Source organism: Ambystoma mexicanum, chromosome 6q, assembly GCF_040938575.1.
Source record: "Ambystoma mexicanum isolate Mex_15411 chromosome 6q, UKY_AmexF1_1, whole genome shotgun sequence".
Taxonomy (NCBI): Eukaryota; Metazoa; Chordata; class Amphibia; order Caudata; family Ambystomatidae; genus Ambystoma; species Ambystoma mexicanum.
In genome coordinates this window covers 606,670,524-606,692,253 of record NC_090937.1, presented here as the reverse complement: position 1 = coordinate 606,692,253, position 21,730 = coordinate 606,670,524, and the positions used below count along the sequence as shown (strand labels likewise).

The following is a 21,730-nucleotide window of genomic DNA, read 5'->3' as shown; positions in this document are numbered from 1 at the left end:
TCTTTGAACAGTATTTTTGTTCTGTGAACCAGACGCAACAGAACGAAAATAATTTAAACCTATAGGTTTCTGAATGGTTACAATTATTTCCACAAAGAATGAGGCAAGCAAATCCCACAACCACCAGAGGAATCAAAGAGCCTACGATGCTGTACAGCTATAGGCTGAGTAAGAGAGACCTCAATTTACAAAGAGAAATAAACACATTTAGCGTCACAAACAGCCCTGCCGCAGCAAAAGCCCATCTTGGGAAATGTAGGTGGCCTGCCAACTCCACTCGTCCTGCCTTTTCTTCCGGTGACGTATTCGAAGAGAGACAGTGAAGAGAAGGTCCCAGGGATGCCCCTCCTCACCCCAAGGAACACGACAGGCCGACGGACCAGAAACACTCGAAGCTACTCATCCTTCGAACAACACCCAAGTGCACCACTGGATGACATGTACACAGAAAGTTATCCCCTCAAGTCAGCCATTCAGACCTAACACAGTACATATCCTTTCAGAAACAGGGCACTCCGAGATTGTGGATGGAAATACCCTAATTGACAACCTCGATTAAGCACCAAGAAGCCAGAATACTGACGTCATTAGTGACACCACAACATAGCAGCGTTAATCATGAAGCACACTCACAGCCCTGCACCACATTACACGAACACACATTTGCATACAAGAACACGCTTACAGCCTGGTAGGGCCATGTGTGACTACCTTATAGGTTACTTAGCACAATAGGAGCATGCAGAAATCGTATTTTAAGTCTAAGGAAAATTACAGAAGGCCTTAAGCCACAGAACACCAGACGAGAGGAGCCGACTCAGACTGCATGGAGCCCAAAACAAGCTCACTGTCAAGGTCAGAGATAAACGGTCACATTCCATACCCTAGACAAAAGACACCAGCTGCAGGAAAATTGACTAAATCCTCAAATTCAGACCCAAGAACTCAATTTTGTGGTCTACAAGCACGTGATACAGCCGAACCTAGACAATGGGCATACACATGTGGTGGGAAGGAGAGCCGATCCCAGCAACCCAGATGACGAGTGAAACAAGTGTTGCAACATGGAGATGCACTCTCACAGGCAAAGGTGGTACACTACCAGATACAATTTAGACACACAGACGTTTCACATAGCCTTGAGGAGGTACACAGGGAGCTGAGAACCGAGCCAGGTCCCAGGCCTGGGGAGAACAGTTCCAGCCAATCATGAGATAGAAAATCAGGGTGGATGGCAAGGGGCATGAACCAATGGTAAGCCCACTACTGCAACAATGTAATAGATAGTTCCTTGGGGACGGGGCAGGTCAGCCACCTGACGGGCAAGGACCAGTAGAATAACCTCTAAAGGGTACGTCTACATGGGTTACCACACAGCACCCAATCTGCAACGGGATAGGTTTTTTGGGATGGTCCCAGGTGATGACAAATCCTGACAAAACCATGCATGCACATGTTGTAAAGTTGAGATGTACTGAATAATCTTGATTGTCTTGTATGATCCCTGTTTTTTTGTAATAAACCACAGTTCTAACTTGCCGTTGGCTGAGCACTCCGTTTATTCTGGGGAAGGGAGTTGGGCCCTTTGGAGTCGGACCGTCCCCCTGACGACCTCTGGCATACCTGAGAATTACCCCAACAAGTTGGTAGCAGAGTCGATGGTTGGGCTACGCTAGCCCGGCACAAATCAGACTATCACCGCAGAGGCTGCGGGACGCCTCCCGGATTTCGAGACAACAGGGTAAAGCATTCCCTGTGTAAAAGCTGTCAGGAGCCAGCCTGGGGAATGTCCTGCCCGTGGTTCCGTGAGGAGTCCAGCAGACCAAAAAGGCAAAGTTGCAGCTTTGAAGTATTGACCCAGCCACACAGCAACTATTGGGAGAGGGCAAGTAACAGGGTTGTGAGGGTGGTATTGAGAATTAGAGTATTGTCAAGGATTGTCTAGCATTGCCAAGTTTAGTAGGGACAGAAGCGCAGGTAGATGTCATTTTCTGTGTTTAGGGCACATTCAGTTTCAAGGTAAAAGGTTCTTACTAGCTTGAGGGCACAGATGACAAAAGTTATGTAAATATTGGATTTCCTGTGGGTTGGGCGTTTTAGCTCGGGTCAGATGATGGTATCCCTGTAAGGTTTAGCAAGGGAGCTGGCCTAGATTGCAGAAGGTGATTTGACTGAAGTCTTGAGGAGGAAGAAGTTACTTGCAAGGCGACGAACACAAGAAAATATTGGTATACTCTGCTAGGAGGCAGGAAGGCAGCAGTTTGTTGGGGTTGTGTGTATTTTTCAGGCAACGGGGTTCCAGCATTGTGCGCGCTGTAAGTTATTTTTAGCACTACCTTGCTTAGTGAATTGGTGACGTCACCCGTAGGTTTGTGCACAGGACTTAAGTAGAGAACACAAGGTGGTGAGGAATCAGTGTTGGGAAGCTTGAGATTGACAGAGGTTACCCAGGTGCTGTGTGTGGAAGGCACATGCGCAAGATTTGTGAGTGCACCTGAGGAGGCAGAGATTTGTGGAGGGGCAGTGCACGGAGCACCCCTGACAGGTGGTTGTGGAGCCAGAGAGGCTCTGAGTAAATTGAAAGAATGTCATTACACTGTGTTTTTCCCCCTCAATCAATCAGTTTCTTATATAGCGCACTGTCACCAAAGGCATCATGGCGCTGTCGAGAAATACCAAAGAGACTGAACGGCTGACTCAAATGAAAATAAATGTTTTGAGCCTTTGTTTAAGAGTGTGAAATCCGCAGTGGTTCGCAGCTGGTAAGGCACCGAGTTCCAGAGCCTGGCCCTGCCACAAAAAGAAATATCGAAATCCTCGATTTGAGGTCAAGTAAGAGCAAAAGTGAAGTATCAAGGGAAGTGCAGTGGTGACACGCCCCTACAGCACCACTCAAAGACCCTGCCATCTTATAAGGATAAGATTTGTAAATACAGCGTAAAATGGACTAAAAGGAGCAAGGGTAAATTTACCAAACCATGGCCACCATGCAGAAGTTTCTCCAAGGATGTGCAGCAATCACTTCTGACACACTTACAGGATACCTTTAAGGGATGAAGCTAGCAAGCCGCATGGCAAGATTCAAGTTGTTGAGGATGTTTCAGGAGGGTGAGGGGGATGCAGCGAGGCATCAGTGGATGCTGAGCCGGCAGAAGGTGCAAGGGCCCGCTCCCCCACCCTCTCCAGCAAGTGAAATCTCTCAACTACACAGACGATGAGCAGGGTATGTACCCACTATGAGAGCTGAAAGCAGCAGAGGGATATTCAAACCTAATATTTAAACCACCACCATACACAAAGGAAAGGGGTCAGAAAGGAATGGGGCAACCAATCGACAAAAGGGAAGCGAGCAGTGAGGTGCAGAGGGGCACGAAGGAGGGGCTAGAGGGCATAGTCACAAACGAGTAGGTAGGGGGACCGATTCTCCTTAAACTCGAAGGGAAGACGAATGGGGAGGCAGAGGGAGCAACCAAAGGGATCGAAGGCCTTAAGGGAGGCAGCAAAGCAAAAGGACTAGGCAGAAATAATGGTGGAAGCAGACAGAAGGGAGAGGTAAACAGAGAAAAGGAAAAGAAAGAGCAGGAGCAGCGAGAGAGGAGGAGGAAGGAGCAAGAAGATATTGAGAAGCAGAGGGAAGCAGATGCAAAGGAAAAATGAATGTTAGTGGATAGGGGCATGGAGCAATTGGCAAATAGTGGATGAGAGAGCACAAGGAGGAGCGTGTGCTCAGGGACATAAGGGCACGATGGGCAATGGGCACAGGAGACAATCAAGGAGGAGGAGTCATGAGAGCGGAGTTGGACAGTACAACCCTGCCGAGCAGGACCACGACAGCAGCCGAGGAGCGTGCATAGGATCCTATGTAGATATGGGTGGCATAGACTTGATCGATTCCAGGGGGAACCTGGGGAAGACACGACCTGTAGGAGACGGAGCTTAGTGGACTATTTTTGAAGCGATATGGAGACAGAGTCAGAAGATGACGCAGGGGGAAGTGGGGACAAGAAAAGAGGGCGACTGAGGTATAGGTCCCCGGGGGACAGCGTGGAGAGCAGCGTGACGTGGGAAGGGGAAGAAATACGAGAACGACTAAGGATGATAGGGATGGCCAGACGCCACGGACCAGAGCCACATCACACAACTGACAGTAAGCTCCCATACATTGAGACTTGGGGATTCCCAAGATGGAGAAAGGGGGGGGAGACTGCCATATCGTTTTTAGGTTATTACGGACATAGTGGGGTCCGACAACTGTGCACTAGTGCCTAGAGAGCCAGTAAGAACACACACCAACCCCAGAGATGCAGACAAGTACATTAAGTTGACAGGAGCAAATGGGGAAGTAGGGTTCACACAATTGCCCCTACTGGAAAAGGGAGGGGGGCGACCTGGATTCGGGGAGGAAGGATAGCTCAGGAGCCGTTTGTCTTGGAAGCAAGACGATGCAGCACAACACAGGTTTGAATCCCGATCATGCGCTTAGAAAACACTCCCTGGTTTTAGGCACGTTATAAATGAACAATTATAATACATACCATTGAAACACATTGACAAAGAACGTGAGATGTAGGCTAACTTTGTTAACCGCAGGTGCGGGGAAATGGATTTACGAAATGGAAAAAATGACAGCGGGACAGAGATTAGCAGTGGGGGACATAAAGGGACTATTAGTGGCAATCCTCTGGGAGGCTGCCGACAATGTATGATAAAGGGCAGGAGTGACTATCCGTGACACGGCACATGATGGTTTGCCGCTTGCAAATTGCTGAGCTGCCGGGTGGCAGGCTCTCAGTACACAACCATACACATCAGACATTAGTGTGATTATGGACCGCAAGATGGGGGGGGGATGAAGAACCCCATACATTATATTCAGGCGATCCAAGAGCTTTGGCGCCTTAAAACGGGAGAACCGTGCAACAAAACATTAGCTTTATTTTACCACATATTACAACTCACGATAGTACACCATTGTAGGCTATTACAAGAGAAAATAAGGAAGAAGAATGAGGAAAGGAAGCAAGAAGAAGCAAAGCTAGTGCAAAATAAATTATCCATGTACGCCTTGGAAAGGGCACTACTGACAAGCACAGGAGCACAGGGCACACCGCAGCACAAGTATGCACTGGGGAGGATTAATGGGATGGGGCAACATGCAGCCTGGGTATCGAGGAAGAGGGGTGCCAACCAGGGGATACGGGCATGGGCCACAGATGCATCACAACCAAGGGGGCTTTCCAGGAGGGTTCAGAGGAAGTGACCAACAGGGCCCAGGGGACTATTCTGGGGTTTTCCCAGGGCAAGGGATGGAGCCACCACAGTGCTAGCTGTGCGGACAGAGAGGGCACATCTCGAGTGTGCAGAAGCGGGGAAGGCAACAGAATGGGGGGATGCAATACCAGCCAGAGTACCAAGGGGAACACGACTAATATTACACGCAAGACCAAGCACAACAACGAGGACAGACACCGAACAATACCCGCAGCAACACCAGCGCATGACACCGATACCACAGAGGCAAGCTCCTATACTGCAGTACTTGCAGGCACCGCAGATGCCCCAGACTCAGGGTAACACACAGCACACGTACACGGCACAACAGACGCCACAGCTACGGAACAGCATGCATCAAAATGATGGGTCAGTGGCAAACACAGACTCCATAGCAACGACCCCCATTAGAAGTCTGGGAGGGGTCACCATGGTGGGGAACAATCAATTTTCTGTGAATGGAATGTCCTTATACACTCAATAGGACAGCCCACAGATGGGCTTGATGTGTTCCATCCTGTCGATCACACCCAACTCTGTGGAGGAACCACGCATAGGTGACAAGACTTTTTCCTTTCTTTTAGACACAGGGGCGAGTAAGTCCTGCATTCAGGAGAGGAACTATAGGTTGTCAGGGGATGCCATGAATACTCAAGGATTCTTTGGGGCTAAGGAAGTGTTTCACAGACAATATTTCTCTTTCTATTGGGGAACATGGTTTATCTTTGCTTTTACTTGACTCTCGACAGACACCTGGAAACTTACTGGGGTGAGATATTATGAGCAGACTTAACATGACAATTTCATTCACAGACAGGGGTGTGGGGAAAGAGTGTGCTCTACACCAGAGATACACATTCTCAGCGTAAGGGAAATCATTCAAGCATATTGTAGACAGAAGGTACAGAGGGGGTACCAGTGGACGAGGAGCTGTTCCAATACGGGACAGAGATTGCAATGCATGGCTCCCAGGGATTCAAGGGAAAATGTAGTGCATTGCAAACGAGTATTTGTTAAGACCAGAGATACCATTGGATGAGGCAGAAGGGACAATGGTGTGACTGCAGATTGAGGCAGTGATGGCAAGAGACGAGTGGATAGCAGTACACAGGATGGACATCACAGGACGATCATGGCGAGCAGTGATCACTGTAGCTGAGGGGTATAGATTGACCACAGCGAGACAAACTATTCAGAGACAACAGGTCAGACCATGAGATGGTGTTCTAAATGAGTGTGACATACCGGATGAAGATACACTACAGAGAGGTACCACCAAGGATGGCGATGAAAGCACCACCGTCCTTCCGCGAGGATCTGGCCAAGGTGCCCTGCATCTTATGGGCCACTAGTCCCTATGATGTGGGGGTTTTGAAGGGAGTAGGAGTGAAAATAAACTGAAACCAGGAGCACTTTTTGCCACGAGTAAAACAATACCCACTCTCAAGGGAAGCAGACAAAGGCATTTATGAAACAGAATGTAGTGAAACAGGGCATCCTAGTACCATCAGAATCACTGTGCAACACCGCTTTGTACCCAGTCAAGAAAGCAAAAGGGGGGTTTGTGGCATTTTATCCAGGACCTACGACCTCTTAATGATATTGTAGAAGCAGAATATCCTTCTGTTACGAATCCAGTGACAATTTTGTGTAGCATTCCAGCAGAAGCTTCCTGTTTAAGACTTTAAGAATGCCTTCTCTATACCACTACACCCAGACTCACAAGACTTGACTTCCTTTATGTATAGAAACAAGAAGTGGAAACATACAAGACTTCCTCAAGGGTACTGCAAGTCACCCTCTATATTCAAAAGGGTCCTCCAGATGGACCTAGGCAGTGTACAGATGGAGAGCATGGTCATACAGTACGTAGATGACATTTTGATTTGCAGCACGACAGAAGAAAAGTGTAGAAAGGACTTAGTATACATTGCTCATAGTGTTAGCTGAAGATGGATACAAGGTGGACAAGGCCAAACTACAGTACGGTCAGAAAGACGTACTATACATTGGACAGATCTCCCAAAATGGCTGACAGGTGACTCCAGAAAGGGCAGAGGCAATACGCAGGACGGGAAAACCCACAATAGTGAGAGAGATGCAGCGATTTTTGGGGATATGCAACTACTGCAGGGAATGGGTCTTCGACTACAGCACTTGCACCAGACCTCTACGGAGTGCTCTGAAGGAAGCACAAAAAGGATCCAAGGTAGTACAATAGACAACAGAAACAACAGGTATTTGATGAGCTGAACGAAGCGATATGCACTGCTCCAGTGTTAGGGATCCCAGACTACAAACGGGAATTCTTTTTGTTCTCATACTTTGATGGGGTAGTGATGACAGCAGTACTGACACAGAAGACAAGCTTGTGGCACAAGCCACTAGCATACTACATTAGGAAGCTCAGCCCAGTAATGAAACAACTGTGTAGAGGAACAGCTGAATACCTCTGCAGGAAGTCCCGCCCCAATTTTACCTATATGCTGGAAACCTGAAGTTGTGCCAGCCACGACACCAATGATTGTGCCTATTCCACTGAGTCTTCAAGAAAAGGTATCCAGTAAGAAAACCCTATCCGATGTACCCACGGAGAGATGACAACCTCTTGGAAGAAGTCCCTAAAGGAAAATGAAGATGAAAGAGAAGCAATGACATCATGAGCAGCGAGAATGACGCACCGAAGAGTGATTAAAGGAGAGGATGTATGGACCCTACAGAAACTGATGAAATAAGCAATTGAGTGAACTGAACATCCTTATGCAGAAATGAAGATTGCAGGTGTCAAGAGCACTGCAGATAATGCAAGTCGTTTTATAACTGTACAGATGCAGCAACCCAAGTAGACTAAGTAATCATAAAAGCTGGCTATACGTAGTGAATAGACTGCAGGCTGTGCCGCTATTATATAGAAGCTGGACATCGATGTCACATTTTTAGTAAACTCAGACCCATGGAGAAGAAAGGATCAAAAGCTGTGTTGCAGCATGAAAAGTAGCTAGAGAGCCAAGAAAGACAGAAAAGGGTTGTTTGATCTGGGGGTCAAAGGCTGAAGCAGCCAAGAACTAGTTGTCAGTCCTTGAAGAACAGTGAACGTGAGATGCTGAAGCATCTCTCTTTGAAACTTAACAAGGGAACACCATGACTACCAAGTTTATTAATTCAAGACAATTAAATGATATCAAATGGGCCAATTCACGGTCTCCTGTCACGTGAGTCAAGGATGAAAATAGAAGTGGGCATGCAGACCAGAACTTTGATAAGCATGTGCTCACACTCCCTTTTATTCCCAAGAGAAGAGAAACTACTGAAGGCCGAGTTCAATGGCAATCTTTGTGGCAGAAGGCATGAGTGGTGAAGGATGTAGGAATAATTGGGAGGGGGGACACGGTCAAGCCCAACTCTTAGCATCTGGGGTCTGAGCTTATGTGCTGCTAGTGAGTCGAATGTTCCAGAAGGGTATATATGGTGTATCTAATAAGTGTTGAAGATGATTTGCACTAGGGGTGGGCATAAGTTGTCCACCTGACTGTAGAGACCCAATGACAACCCGTTCCTATATAGAAAGTATACTTAGATGATATTCCCCTTAAGCCAACCACAATTCCCCGTAGGTTTTCCTTATATGCCACATAGTATGACGTCATGTATGACACATTTTTACTATATTAATGATTTTTTTATGAAATGTACAAGAACTCGAGCGAACGTCCGTCGAAGTCCGTTGTAACACCCTGTTTTTCAGATGAGCCTTTTGCCAGCTTCCTGAGTTGGTTTTATTATTTGGTGTAAGAGTAATTCTGCATCCTATCCTTCGCATGACATGTTACTGATTTAAGGACCCTTGCTTTCAACACTATCCTTGCGAACAAGTTTTGCCCGCATTCGCAGTGGACAAATCAGCAAGTATTACCATGGGGTGCAGCACCACACTTTACGTGGAACATGCCCTCTTCGCGTTACTGGAGAAACAGAGCACACTGACAACAGAGAGCATAGGGGTACGAGGTGTTACCATCAAACCCATCACTTAAGGTAGTGAGGTGCAGACTCGTTAACCCAGCGACTTTTCTCACCAACATTTTACAGGAAGGTGACTATGCACATGACTGCATGGAAAACATACCGGAATTCAGTGACACCCGCAAGGTACAGGAGGACGCACTGAGGGGGGAAGATGTGCTTTACATTGACTATTGATCAACGATTGACCAGATGGGGCCAGACATACATGAACTGCAAAGGTGAGGCTATGAGAGGATGGAACCCGTGAGGTAGTGGTCAGTGTGCGATTGCCATCACATTATTCAGCACAGACAGCAAAATTAGTAGCCTTAATACTGGCATTGGAGCACAGCGGAAGAAAGGAGGTGACAATTTACTCAGACTCAGCTTATGTGACATCCACAGTACACTCAGGACTGTCACGATTGATGAGGCGGGGCTTAAGGAGGGCTGACAGGTCACCAATACAACATGCACTTCTATTGGGCAGGCTAGTGGAAGTCATATTACCCTGAGCAACTAGCCATAGTGAAGTGCCAAGCCCACACGCGAGGGGAGGACCCCGTCTCAAGGGGAAATGAAGCCGGTGACGCAGAAGCAAAGTGCCCTACATATTTCAGAGAGCTCCGAGAAATGGAGGCTGTGTCACATGCCCGTGACTATGCAAGGACAATGATACTAAAAGAGGGATGCAATGTATTGCCAGCAACACAAATATGGAGCTGCACCCAGGGAGGAGAAGGACCTGTGGATTAGGAGGGGGATGTACAGTATCTCCAACAGATGCCCTATGGCGGCAGAATAACAGGGAAAGTGGTCGTGCCACGTGCATTGTTGCACACAGCACTGACACAGTTACATTATCCAACACTTACAGGGATGGAGGTGCTTGCCGCCCATATTGGAGAAACATGGTTCTGTCCTAATTTTATTTGGCGGAACAAGTGGTTGAATTTATGAGCAACTGCCTAGTTTGCAAGCAGTTTACTGCAGGACATACATTGAGAGAGGAGCCTTACCTCGCCCAGTTGATCCATTTCAATACCTCCACGTCGGCTACGTGGACATGATCCAAGTCTGCCAAGGTTAATGCTACAGGAAAGTGGTTGTATGCCCATTCTCTCAGTGGATTGAGGCAGGCCCCTGTTCTCATCCCTCAGGGCAGCCATGATGGGGCGTGTGTTAGGTCCTGCGTTCCAATAGTAGCCCTCACTTCGCCAACGAGATGTTCAAGCACATCACAAAGTTGCTGGGCATTCAACAAATTTTCCTGTGTATATCACCCACAAGCAAACAGGATACGTGAACGCCTCAACGGCCTTTTGAAGGGCATCAAAAGGTACATCAAAGAAAAAAATAATAATAAAAGAGTACCAACAAAAAGTGGCGTCACTGCTTAACCTTACCATTATTTGCATTGCTCAATGCACCGAGGTCTGACCATCATTTAACCCCACAAGAGGTGGTGACAGGACGGCACATGCAACTTCCCCTTTCTCCTCCCACTAGAGCACTAAAACATGCAGAGAGTAGTGTGACTGTTTTAGGCCACGTAATGTATGATTATGTTACTTCCTTGATTGCTAGTGCCCCTTATCTCTTGCCAGATACAACAACACCTGGGAGGCCCTGAAGCCAACGGGGAAAACAGCAGTGACAATGGCCCAGAGGACTTGTTAAAGCTACCACCTGTTTTTCCTGGGTACCAAGTCCTCCTACGCAAGGACGCGCCCAGATTCACCGGCCCTTATACCGTTGAAGCTATGACTGAATGAGCGGTGAGACTGGAGGGGATGTCTCTTACATGTTACATTTTTGATTCTGCACTCTCTTTTGGTTTCTTGAGATACATCTGATGTAGGAAGACTGGCCTACTGATTTGGAATACAGGCTAGCCCACAGCTGAACACCCAAGCCAAGCGATCACAGAGCTGTGGAATGCGTAATGCCTGGGAGGTGGGCATGAGAACAGCCCTCCCTCGAGAAGGTACACAGTGATGGAGCTGTGGGCTCAAGTCCCAAGGCTGCTAAAACGCTGCCATGCAAAGACAATCCGCCGTTACAAAATGTGCTTTTTCTCTTCCTGTTCGGGAAATGTTATGATACATGGTGTTAATGGGAGGAGAATAATATGCAGCTTCTGCATTGTACATAAGTATGAGCTAGGCTTGGGAGGGGCAGAACAGAGTGCAGCCCTCCCAAGCACTGGTGTGCATTAGCATTACAGCGCCGTTTCACCCCACTTCTGGCCTGGTGTGTTATTTGTGTCTGAGTGTCGAGTGCCTGGAATGCCTGAGACGGTGTGAGGGGGCAGGACGAGCCTGTGACAAGGTCTGTCTGGAATCACCTCAGACATCAAGCCCTACAAAGCTGCGCTCACCCGGCAACGAGATCAACAGGGCCAAAGATCGTCAGCAAAAGGAACCACAAGAGAATTCGGAATCAGCACTGCCGAGTGGAGGACACCCAATGGTTATTCACTCACGGGCAGCAGAGTTAGGGCAAGGACTTCCTACACATCCAGAGTGAGGATACACTTATTTTATACTCTACATACATTCTTCGAGAAAGTGTGACTGATATTCCATGACTGTTCATGTTGCCCAATGATTTACAACCGGCTACCTTGTCCACTTTAGAAGGTCCAACAAATTTCGAGCACGTCCTCCTGGTATATATTACCATGTTTTCCTAGCATATTTGGCCCAGTCTTACCCACAACTTCAACGAGGAAACCCATCAGTTCTCGCAGTACTTCAAGACCCTCGAATTAGAAGTGCGTGGGAACAGCCATTTGTCTTTGCCATGAGCGAGTACATGATTCACAGGGCATAAAACAAAATTCTAATACAATAACGCAAAATCTTAGCGCATTTATGGCGGGCAACTGACCTCTTCAAGCTGCACAAGGATCCAGCAGCATAGGTAAATGGGTGAAATAATAAAAAATATGCTCATTTTGTAGTGCCTCTTATTCCCAAGCGGGGTCTTTGCATTCATCTTTTGGCTAATATCATGGGCGTCTAGCGAAAACGCTGTATCCTCTACTAACATTACCCCAACCCCAGCAGGTAGAACAACCATGTCAGGTGGCCAGGAGAGCACAGTAAGGAGAGGTGAGCGCAGTGCTGAGAGAGACACGAGGGGAGTGGACCTATATCTCACTGCTTGAGTGTCTCATAACATGTGGTACAAACACATGAACAAAGCAGGTAAAGAAACCACCGGGGAGAGCAGTTCTGTCTGCTCACTAATCCCCTATGCCAAGAGGGCCTCCAGAACGTTCATAGCAAATGATATGCCAGCAGCAAGAGCCCAATGCCTCATGTACCTGTCCATGGTTACAACTTGGGGAAGGTTCCAACGGAAAACAGCAACATTATGACGTTGAGCGACATTTCCATATGAAGACAGTTACATGACATGATGAACATTATAGGCAGTTAGATCAAGCTATACAATATATAACGAATGGGCCGCAGAAAGGCGACATGAAAACGGTTACACAAAGAGCTGCTCTGCCTGAAGAGGCGGGTAAAAGAAATAGGAGAACCAGTATGCTGAGAAAGATCACAGATACTTGTGTATGGCCAGGTACACACAGAAGAGGGATGGAAGGATGGAGTAGTAGGAAGCAAAGCACACACCCTGGTACAATCACTAGTGAATACAGTACAGGGGGAGAATGACAAGTGCCTGAAGGAATGGGATGAAAGTGCCAAACTGCTCACCTGTGTAGACAATGAAGCTGGACTGATGCCTATAATACCTCTGAAGAAGCCAGCATTGTGCTACAAGAATCAAGAACAGCGAGAGTTGGCGATAACACAGAATTCGGTACACAGAAAAGCATCCGGCAATGAATATCGGTACTGCAGTACTGATTGACCATTACTGGGTGTGCGGGTCCAAGGAATACGAGAAGCTGCCACCCAATTGGGGAGGAGCGTGCTCACTGGTACACATCAACATGCCATCACTGCTAGTGCCTCAGAAGGGTATAAAGCTTGACGACTTCCCGAAGATGGAATCTAACATGAGAAAGAAAAGCTCTGTGAGTAGGAGAAAAGGGAAGAAAGAAGCGGCCCATGGAAGTGAGTAGAGTGAAAAGAACTATTTCTCATCAGAATCCGAAACAGCACTAGATGATGTACCATATGATCATAAGTTATTCAGCAGAACAGAAATGGTCTTTGCGTCAGTGGTTCCAGCAGTACAGACGTTTATGGCTGCATATTACCAGGTGGGAGTTGATGCTGATAAACTCTACAGTGAGATGGATTCAAGGCAATAAAGGAAGAGCTCCGAGCAGTAAGGTTGATGGCCCTCCAGAATATATAAGTGCTCACAGCCATGGAAGGAGTTTGCACAAAAATTGGGAGTTACTGTTGCACATTCGTACCAGCCAATGATGGAGAGAATGGGACGCCGACAAAAGCAGTGACACAACTGTCCAAGATACATGTCAAAATGGAGGAAGAAACCAAGGGGACTGGAAAAGACGAAAGCTGGATAACGTACCTCAGGTCATGGATGCCTTCATGGCTAGTAGACGGACTGAAAGTATTACTAAGGGCACTAATATTGGTACTAGTGGGATTGTGTGTGGTGAAGATCTGCATTACTCAATGCCGCAAAACAACTGAGAAATTGATAGGGATGAAGGAAGTGAATGTAGGAGGTGAAATGACAAGATAGTGGAAGAAAGACAAGCTGAGAGCAAGAATAAGGGAATGTACACTATTTCCACATTAGACGAAGTTAGATAATCCATATGACAAGAATTATGGAGGAAGATGTTATGGTACAACCCAGAAGGAGAATGCAAGTACATGACCTGGAATTTTGGCTATCATGCAAACTACTACGGACACCTTAGAGGACTGACCAAGATATGGCTACCAAAGACAAAGGTAACATATAGCGGAGTGGTTGACAGGTCGACCAGAGGGGGGACTGAAAAGAGGGTTCCAGGGATGCTCCTCCTCACTCCCAGGAACATGACAGGCCAACGGGCCAAGAACGCTCGAAGCTACTCATCCTTTTTCAGACAAGCCCCAAGTGCACCACTGGCTGACACGTACACCGAAAGGTATCCCCTCAGTCAGCCATTCAGACCTAACCCAGTACATATCCTTTCAGAAACCGGGGACTCAACCGAGATTGTGGATGGAAATACCCTAATGGACAGCCTCAATTAAGCACCAAGAAGCCACGATGCTGAATAGTGACACCACGACATAGAAGCATTAGTCATGAAGCACACTCACAGCCCTGCACTGCATTACACAAACACACATAGAACATGCTTACACAGTTCTATAGCTAGAGGACAGATACATACTATATATATATATATATATATATATATATATATATATATACATATACACACATACACACATGAGTTCCTTGATCATTTCTTGTATTTTTGTACGATGTGTATCATAATTGTCTGTATATCGCAACATGTAAGCTAAGCGCCCAGTTGCACAAGGGTTTGGTGCACTCTATTAATAAACTAAAGCTTTATTATTGTTACTAGCCAAATACAGTAACGCAGAAACACAAGGCAACAAGAGATCCTGAGCAAGCTTGCAGGTGCTTATGGTGAATAACTCTATGGAACTACAGGAGTATATATGGAGTCTGGTAGGACCACATGTGACTAACCTATAGGTTGCTTAGCACAATAGGAGCATGTATAAGTCTATAAGTCTAAGGAAAATTACAGAAGGCCTTAAGCCACAGAACAAGAGAGGAGCCGACTCAGACTGCACGGAGCGCAAAGCAAGCTCACTGCCAAGGTCAGAGATAAACGGTCACACTCCAAACCGTAGATGAAAGGGGACCAGCTGCAGAAAAATTGAATAAATCCTCAAATTCAGACCCAAGACCTCAATTTTGTGGTCTACATGCATGTGATGCAGCCGAACTTAGACAATGGGTAGTCACCCGTGGTGGGAAGGAGAGCCTATCCGAGCAACCCAGACGAAGAGTGAAACAAGTGTTGCAACATGGAGACTGTTGGTTTTTTGTAATAAACCACAGTTCTAACTTCCTGTTGGCTGAGCCCTCCATTTATTCTGGGGAAGGGTGTTGGGTCCTTTGGAGTCGGACAGACCCCCAGAAAACCTCTGGCATACCTGGGAATGACCCCAATATCATCAAGCCAAGGCTCTGACCGATGGGCTCTAGAATTTGAGCACTTAAGAGAGGCGAGAAGCTCAGCTGCAGCCAAACAGGCCCGTAAAATGCAATCCAGATCTACTAGAGAATGGGCATGACAATGAGTCAACAGTGAGGCAGCAATCTCATCTGGTGGGACACTGCGCCACCTGCGTCGAGCTGCACCGGGATATTTGACCTAATAAATAGGAGAAGGGGCTTTCCACAAAAAAAGTAATCAATAAGTGATACCAAAATACAGGGCAAAGAGCAAAGGTGGTAGTACATAAATCAGATGCAAAAACAAAATCCAAGATGTTGCCCAATATATGAGTGGGGCTGTTCACCAGTTGAGGAAGAGCCAGGTCAAGCATGGTGGCGACAAGACCATTTTCAGGGGTGCAGGGTGACAAAGTAGGTAGGCTTAAGATTGAAAGCACCCAGTACCCAAACGTTAAAGAAGCGGAGTTGCAGCTTGGAAACCAATTCAGGGAACGTGGCAGGGGAATAAATAAGCAAAATGTGAACTGCAGGAGTGCTAGAGAAAAAACAAACCAAAATGGCATCCATATTTATATTATGATCTAGTGTGAGGCGGCTAGACGGGAACCTGGACTTAGAAATAAAGGCAACTCCACAACCAGGGTGCCGATATACCCAATCCAGGTGTAGAATGTTAAACCCCGGCAGAAGGAGCTGAACTACATTAGGGTCTGACGAAACCCCTAGCCGGGTCTCTGTTACACACAACATCTGGGCATAATCATATAGAAGCTTGACACATTTGGAACAGTGTGCTGTCAACAAGAAAGCATTAATTAGTCCACACTTAAGGTGAAGATTGGCTAGGCCAGGGGACACAAAAAAAAGGTGAAGATTGGCCAGGCGGACTCAAGAAGAAGCGACACTTTTTACAAACACAACACGGAATTTAGTGGAGGTAGGGGCGAGCTGCAGTAATTCCTCTCTGGGAATGCTACAATGAGTAGAGATGTGAAAATCTGACCATGGGTCGTGACCGTGGCACCCTGACTCGCCACAGACGAGCATGCCTTTAGGTGCGCCCGCTCCCCCGGCACATATGCCCCGGTGGTTTAAAGTCTAGAGAAATTATGACCATTGAGAGTGTGAGGGTTAATGAGTTACCCAAATTTATAATCAAATTTCCCTCCCCAAAATATCGGGATTTACTTATTAGATGTCGTCTGAATATCCTCCATACAAGGAGGTTCTGTTTAGGAGGAAGATGGTTGGTATTGACAATGCAACATGTCGGTACTCTAAGAGGATCCAGCATGTGGAAACCTTGGAGCATTTAGTAATCAACTGTGACGCTCTGAGGGAGACTCAAGCGTTTTTTCTAGAGGATTCTCTACAGATGGGGTCAACTCTTACAAGGGTGGAATGGTGGAAGTGGATGTTAATTGGTGATAAGCCCATGGTGGTTATTGCGGTGATGAAAATGCTTAACGCTGTGTTATCAAACCGCAGGGCCCACCTAGGATCGAGGGTGAGGATTAATGGAACTCTGGTTGATAGACTCTAATTTAACGACTTATGGTTTGGCCCGATTACTTAAGTGGAATGTAGGGGATCAGAATGTGTTGCTGTTTGGTTGTAGATGCTCTCTGGAAATGTAATGTTAAAGGTTTATTTTAAGTTGATGATTGTTTTACATACTTGACACCAATAAAACATTTATTAAAAAAAATTATATATATTATATAGGAAGTCACATGGTGGAGTGACGAAGCGGCAACAGAAATGAAAAACACACTTGTTAAGGAAGTGCGAGCAGCAAAGTTAAATTAAGAGACACTGAGGTCCCAACTATAAAATTACATTACGTACTGGAGCCACAGTTTAAAACAAAGCACACGTTCATGATAATCGCCTCCTTGGCTGCACTGCCTTATTCATGCGTTTGAAAAAGTGCCTATATTTGGAATGTTTAACCCTTGTGTATAACAAAACGCGTTTCGTCTTGGAAGGAGCCATGGTAAATACTAAGGCGATAAACCAGCGAATGCCAATAGAAATTACACCAGAACGTCCATAGGTTAAAACTCCACTAGCAGGTATAAAGCTCTGCCTTCCATGAGCAGGGTGAGAAATCGAGGAGGGCCGTGGCCTAAATGATGGGCGTGGCCTGAAGTGTCCCGAGCACAGGACAACAAAATAAAAGTGGAGTTACTTTTGTCCAGCGCTGGGGATTCATGACAAGCCCTGCAGTGTCTCAATGCACAGTGCTATTTCATTTGTTTCATTCAACAGACTGCTTGACACGACTTTGTATCAAGCAGTCAATAGAATGAAACAGAATAAATCCAACACCTACGATTATCACAGTACAAGGGGACACTGGCCAGTCTCCAGGCACTGCGCGGGCTCGAATCCCCCGCACGGAAAGAGGGAAAAGCGGTTGTCGGTGGTAGTGCGAGCACCAGCTCGATTGAGGTCTTTGGAGACTACGGAAACTCAGCCCCGTCTCACTTAAACCCTGTCCTTGGGGGATAATATCGTAGTAAATTGCCTTTAACTCTCCGGTTCCTCGTCCCTCCCTAGCGCTAAGCTCACCTTGATCCTCTCGCCGTCAATGACTTCGGTGCGCTCGCGAAAGTCCACACCAATGGTGGCCTCGGTGCGTTCCGGGAAGCGGCCGCCACAGAAGCGATAGGTCAGGCACGTCTTGCCGACGTTAGAGTCGCCGATGACGATGATCTTGAAGATTCTTGCGCGAGCCGGGGGTAGCACCGCAGAAGCAGTGCTGGCGGTAAGGCTCATCTCCAGTGACGACTCGGCCCAGGAGGAATCCGGAACGCTCACTAATACTGACGGCGAGGCGGCCATGCCGCGAGACACTGGCACCAACGGCCGAACCCCACAGGCAACGTCTGCAGACCAACGGCTCCTGTCACGGGCACGCGGCCATGGCCGAATGCCGGTCACCGCCTAGTGGTGACACGGCAAAACCAGCCAGTGTTTACTGCCCGAGCTTCCGCAGCAGAACGTTTCAAATCGAAGCAACCGCCCACTCCTTTCCTCACATTCGTAGTTAACTTCAGCTAAGCTGCCGGTATCCTCTTCCAAGTTCCCGTCTGCAGGCAAAGGTAGGAGGTTGCTGGGGAAAGGCACCGCCCAGGCCACGTCGCTGAGCGACTCCAACCAGACCCAAACAGAGAAAAAGTGAAATGTCCAGAAACCGAACTACCAACACCTTCACTGATTGATTCCAACGCGGCCATCTAAAAAAATGAAACATTTCTGGTGTGTACAATGTGAACATGTAGCATAAAAGAAATTACTTTATTTATTTAAATTGTTGTATTCGGTAATGCTTAAACTACTTGGCTGCAATCAGTCATACTCTTCCTCTTCACAGTACTTATTTTTGCACCATCCGCCTCCATGACACTAACCTTTCTAAATCAAGTAAGAGTTACAACCTTCCCTCCAGGAGGAATAATACCCCACTCCACCCACAATCAACAATTCATTTCCAATGTATTGTATTGTGGTATTTGTATCGCACACCTAAACGAGCTGAATCGTACCTGGGCGCAGATGTTTCATTTAATCATATGTCTATGAGAGATCCACTTGATCATATGAGGCATCGCAGAACAGATGGAATAGTTCTGTCAAGATCTAGCAGAACAAATAAGTCTTTACAGCCATCCGGAAGACCGAGAGGCTATTGATGTCACAAATTTCTCTAGGTAATTTATCCAAGCTCTGGGTCCATAGACGGAGAATCTACGATCTCCCTTCTTTACACATTTGGTGCTAGGAATACAAAGCAGATTTTTGTCTGCCGAGCGCAACTGTCGGGTAGGAATATACCTTCTAATTTTATCTGATAGATATGCTGGTCCTATATTATTCACACCCTTGTAGACCAGGCAGAGGATCTTAAACTCTATTCTCTCTTTTACAGGCAGCCAATGCAGGGCTTTCCTCAAAGTAGAGATTGAGTCTGACTTTTTTGCCTTGTGCACCAGTCTGACCGCTGCATTTTGAGCCAGCTGCAGCCTACGCAGTTGGTAGGCTGTGATACCTGACAACAATGCATTGCCATAGTCTAACTTCGAGTTAACCAGAGTACCGATGACGACTGCTCTATCCTCATTCGCAATAAAAGGTAAGATATGTCTTAGCATGCGTGATGAGTGATAAGCTGCCTGCACTTTGGCACTCACCTGAGCTCCACTTTCCATGTTATCTTCCCAGATGCAGCCTAAGTTCTTAATTTTTTGGGAGAAATTCAACTGCGTCCCCAAAAAGCAAGGGGGGAGCAGTTTCTCCTTCTGTAAATGATATTTTGAGGCAAAAACAGCTACTTCAGTTTTGCTGGCATTCAGCAACAACTGATTTGCGCACATCCAGCTCTGTATCTCTTGTAGACACTGCTCCACTCTCTCATAAGTTTCCTCTTGGTTCTGTATTTTCAGAAACACCTGAGTGTCATCTGCATAAGAGTGAAACTGTATGTCGGACCCTGGGTCTTACCATCCACCCATGGAAAGGTGAGACGTGTTCCAAATACTGTGACAAGAAAGAATAGGAATAGAAGTAATCAGGGTTACTGGTAAGTAATCTAAGCATTACCTGCATGTTATGCAGCCGGCCTCCTGCATGTTGGCTTGACACACACGAGTTGGTGACTTAGGTGACACGTGACATTGCACAAGACCAGGAGGGGCTTAAGTTACAGCATCCCATGCCATGGGTAAATGTTCTAACTGCAAAATGACACTCGACTTGCGCACGAAAATATGACTAAATTAGATTTTTTTGACTAGCCTGTGCCATAACACAGTGTCCTGAAGACGGGCTCAACAGATTACGGAAATTAGATTGAATCAATCATGTCTTTTAGTTTTGAGACCTAGAAATACAATTGTGTGTCAGATGAGTAAATCTAATTTAGACATATTTTCGTCCGATCATCTTCCAAAAAACGGATGCTCGTTGAAAATGTCAAATCATGCATTGTTTTTTAAGATATTTTACCATGTTTTATACATATATTTTGTGTATAAAGATTAAAATATGTCAATTTGGAGCATTTTCTGTCTAAATGGAGTATGACAGCTCTTGATCGGTGTTAAGTGTGGACTTTCACACCTGGTGTATGTGAAGGCGGGTAGCTGTACTGTGGAACCTTTGTTGTATACTGATGTATTTTGGTCCTCTTCCACATAGCCCCCTAAAAAAGAGGACCACCCAGCTCTGTACTTGTACACTCAATCATATGATATCGACCAAATAGGCTTTCCATACGACCAGGTCACTTCAATTGTAGTGGTGGTTATGAAATCTAGAATCGGTACCAAGGCCCTGTTTAACTCAACCCTAGATTTGAAAAAACTGGACATAGGAGTGTCAAATATCTTACCAGAGAATCTCCAGCAGAGAAAATATGGAGGGAATCGAAATATGATGAAGGGTAACAGATTGGAGGGAGAGAAAGAAGGTCAAGCTTTAGTTGGCGATCCGTTGAAATTTCCTAGTTGAGAAACGCAGGGCTCTGTTGGTTTAAGGGTGAGGAGATGAAGAATTTTATATTCCACAGGCACAACCTGATTCTCTTCCAAGAAACGTTGTTGCGAGATGCCTTTTAATTTGGGAGATGCCTTTAAATTGGATCGATTTACAATTTTCCATCAAGTCGCTTCCAATCTAAATGGGGGAGATCTTCAGAGGGGCTTTTATTGGCAATTCGAAATCACTGGATAAAATCTTGTGAACGACTAGCTTCGGAGAGAGTGGGCATTCTTCCAGTAAGGATTTCCTTCAAAGCCGAGGCCACTCTGGGAACGGTTGTAGTTATCAATGTCTATTGGAGCCTGGCGCATTCCGACTTGGAAGTCTTCTTGATGGACTTTGGCAGAAGTTCTTACTAATGTAAAGATTCAATTTCCTAAGGCTAACATATTGGTAGCTGGTGAGTTGAATTCCTATTGCTTGAAAGTCTGTCAGGGGAGAACAGACAACAAAAGGGCCTGTGTGAGTGGAACAAGATGGTTGAATTTTTTTAAAGATTGGAACTTAAGCATTGCATATGGATTTGTTGCAGGGAGCATCCCTCCGGCGAGAACATGGAGGAGTGGTTCCTCGAGTTCTATTATTGACTACTTGGTAATCTCTTCAAACCTTCTCAGTAGTTGTATCGGGATGCTGATTAAAGATATGGGCATCATTTGGGATGAGTCTTGGAGGGACCGATGAAAGGATGTACATACAGGTCTTGTCAGTAAAGAAGGCATGGAACCGTCTGGTCAGA

General features: G+C 46.4%; 2 protein-coding genes across 6 annotated transcripts in view; one reads left to right on the top strand and one right to left on the bottom strand.

Annotated features, from left to right (window-relative positions):
• RAB33B (RAB33B, member RAS oncogene family) overlaps positions 1–18,294 on the bottom strand; it is a 32,569-nt gene extending 14,275 nt beyond the window's left edge. The window contains exon 1 of the mRNA XM_069631093.1: positions 18,022–18,294. Coding sequence (XP_069487194.1) covers positions 18,022–18,294 — 273 coding nt within the window. The remainder of the gene's footprint in view (positions 1–18,021) is intronic.
• A 281-nt stretch (positions 18,295–18,575) lies between these two features.
• Positions 18,576–21,730, top strand: part of LOC138516167 (malate synthase-like) — a 494,080-nt gene continuing 490,925 nt past the window's right edge. For 2 of the 5 annotated variants that reach the window (XM_069631088.1, XM_069631087.1), the window contains exons 1-3: positions 18,576–18,711; positions 19,382–19,585; positions 19,896–20,032. The gene's annotated coding sequence lies outside the window, so the exon portion shown is untranslated. The remainder of the gene's footprint in view (positions 18,712–19,381; positions 19,586–19,895; positions 20,033–21,730) is intronic. The other 3 variants (XM_069631089.1, XM_069631090.1, XM_069631091.1) reach the window with 3 other exon arrangements.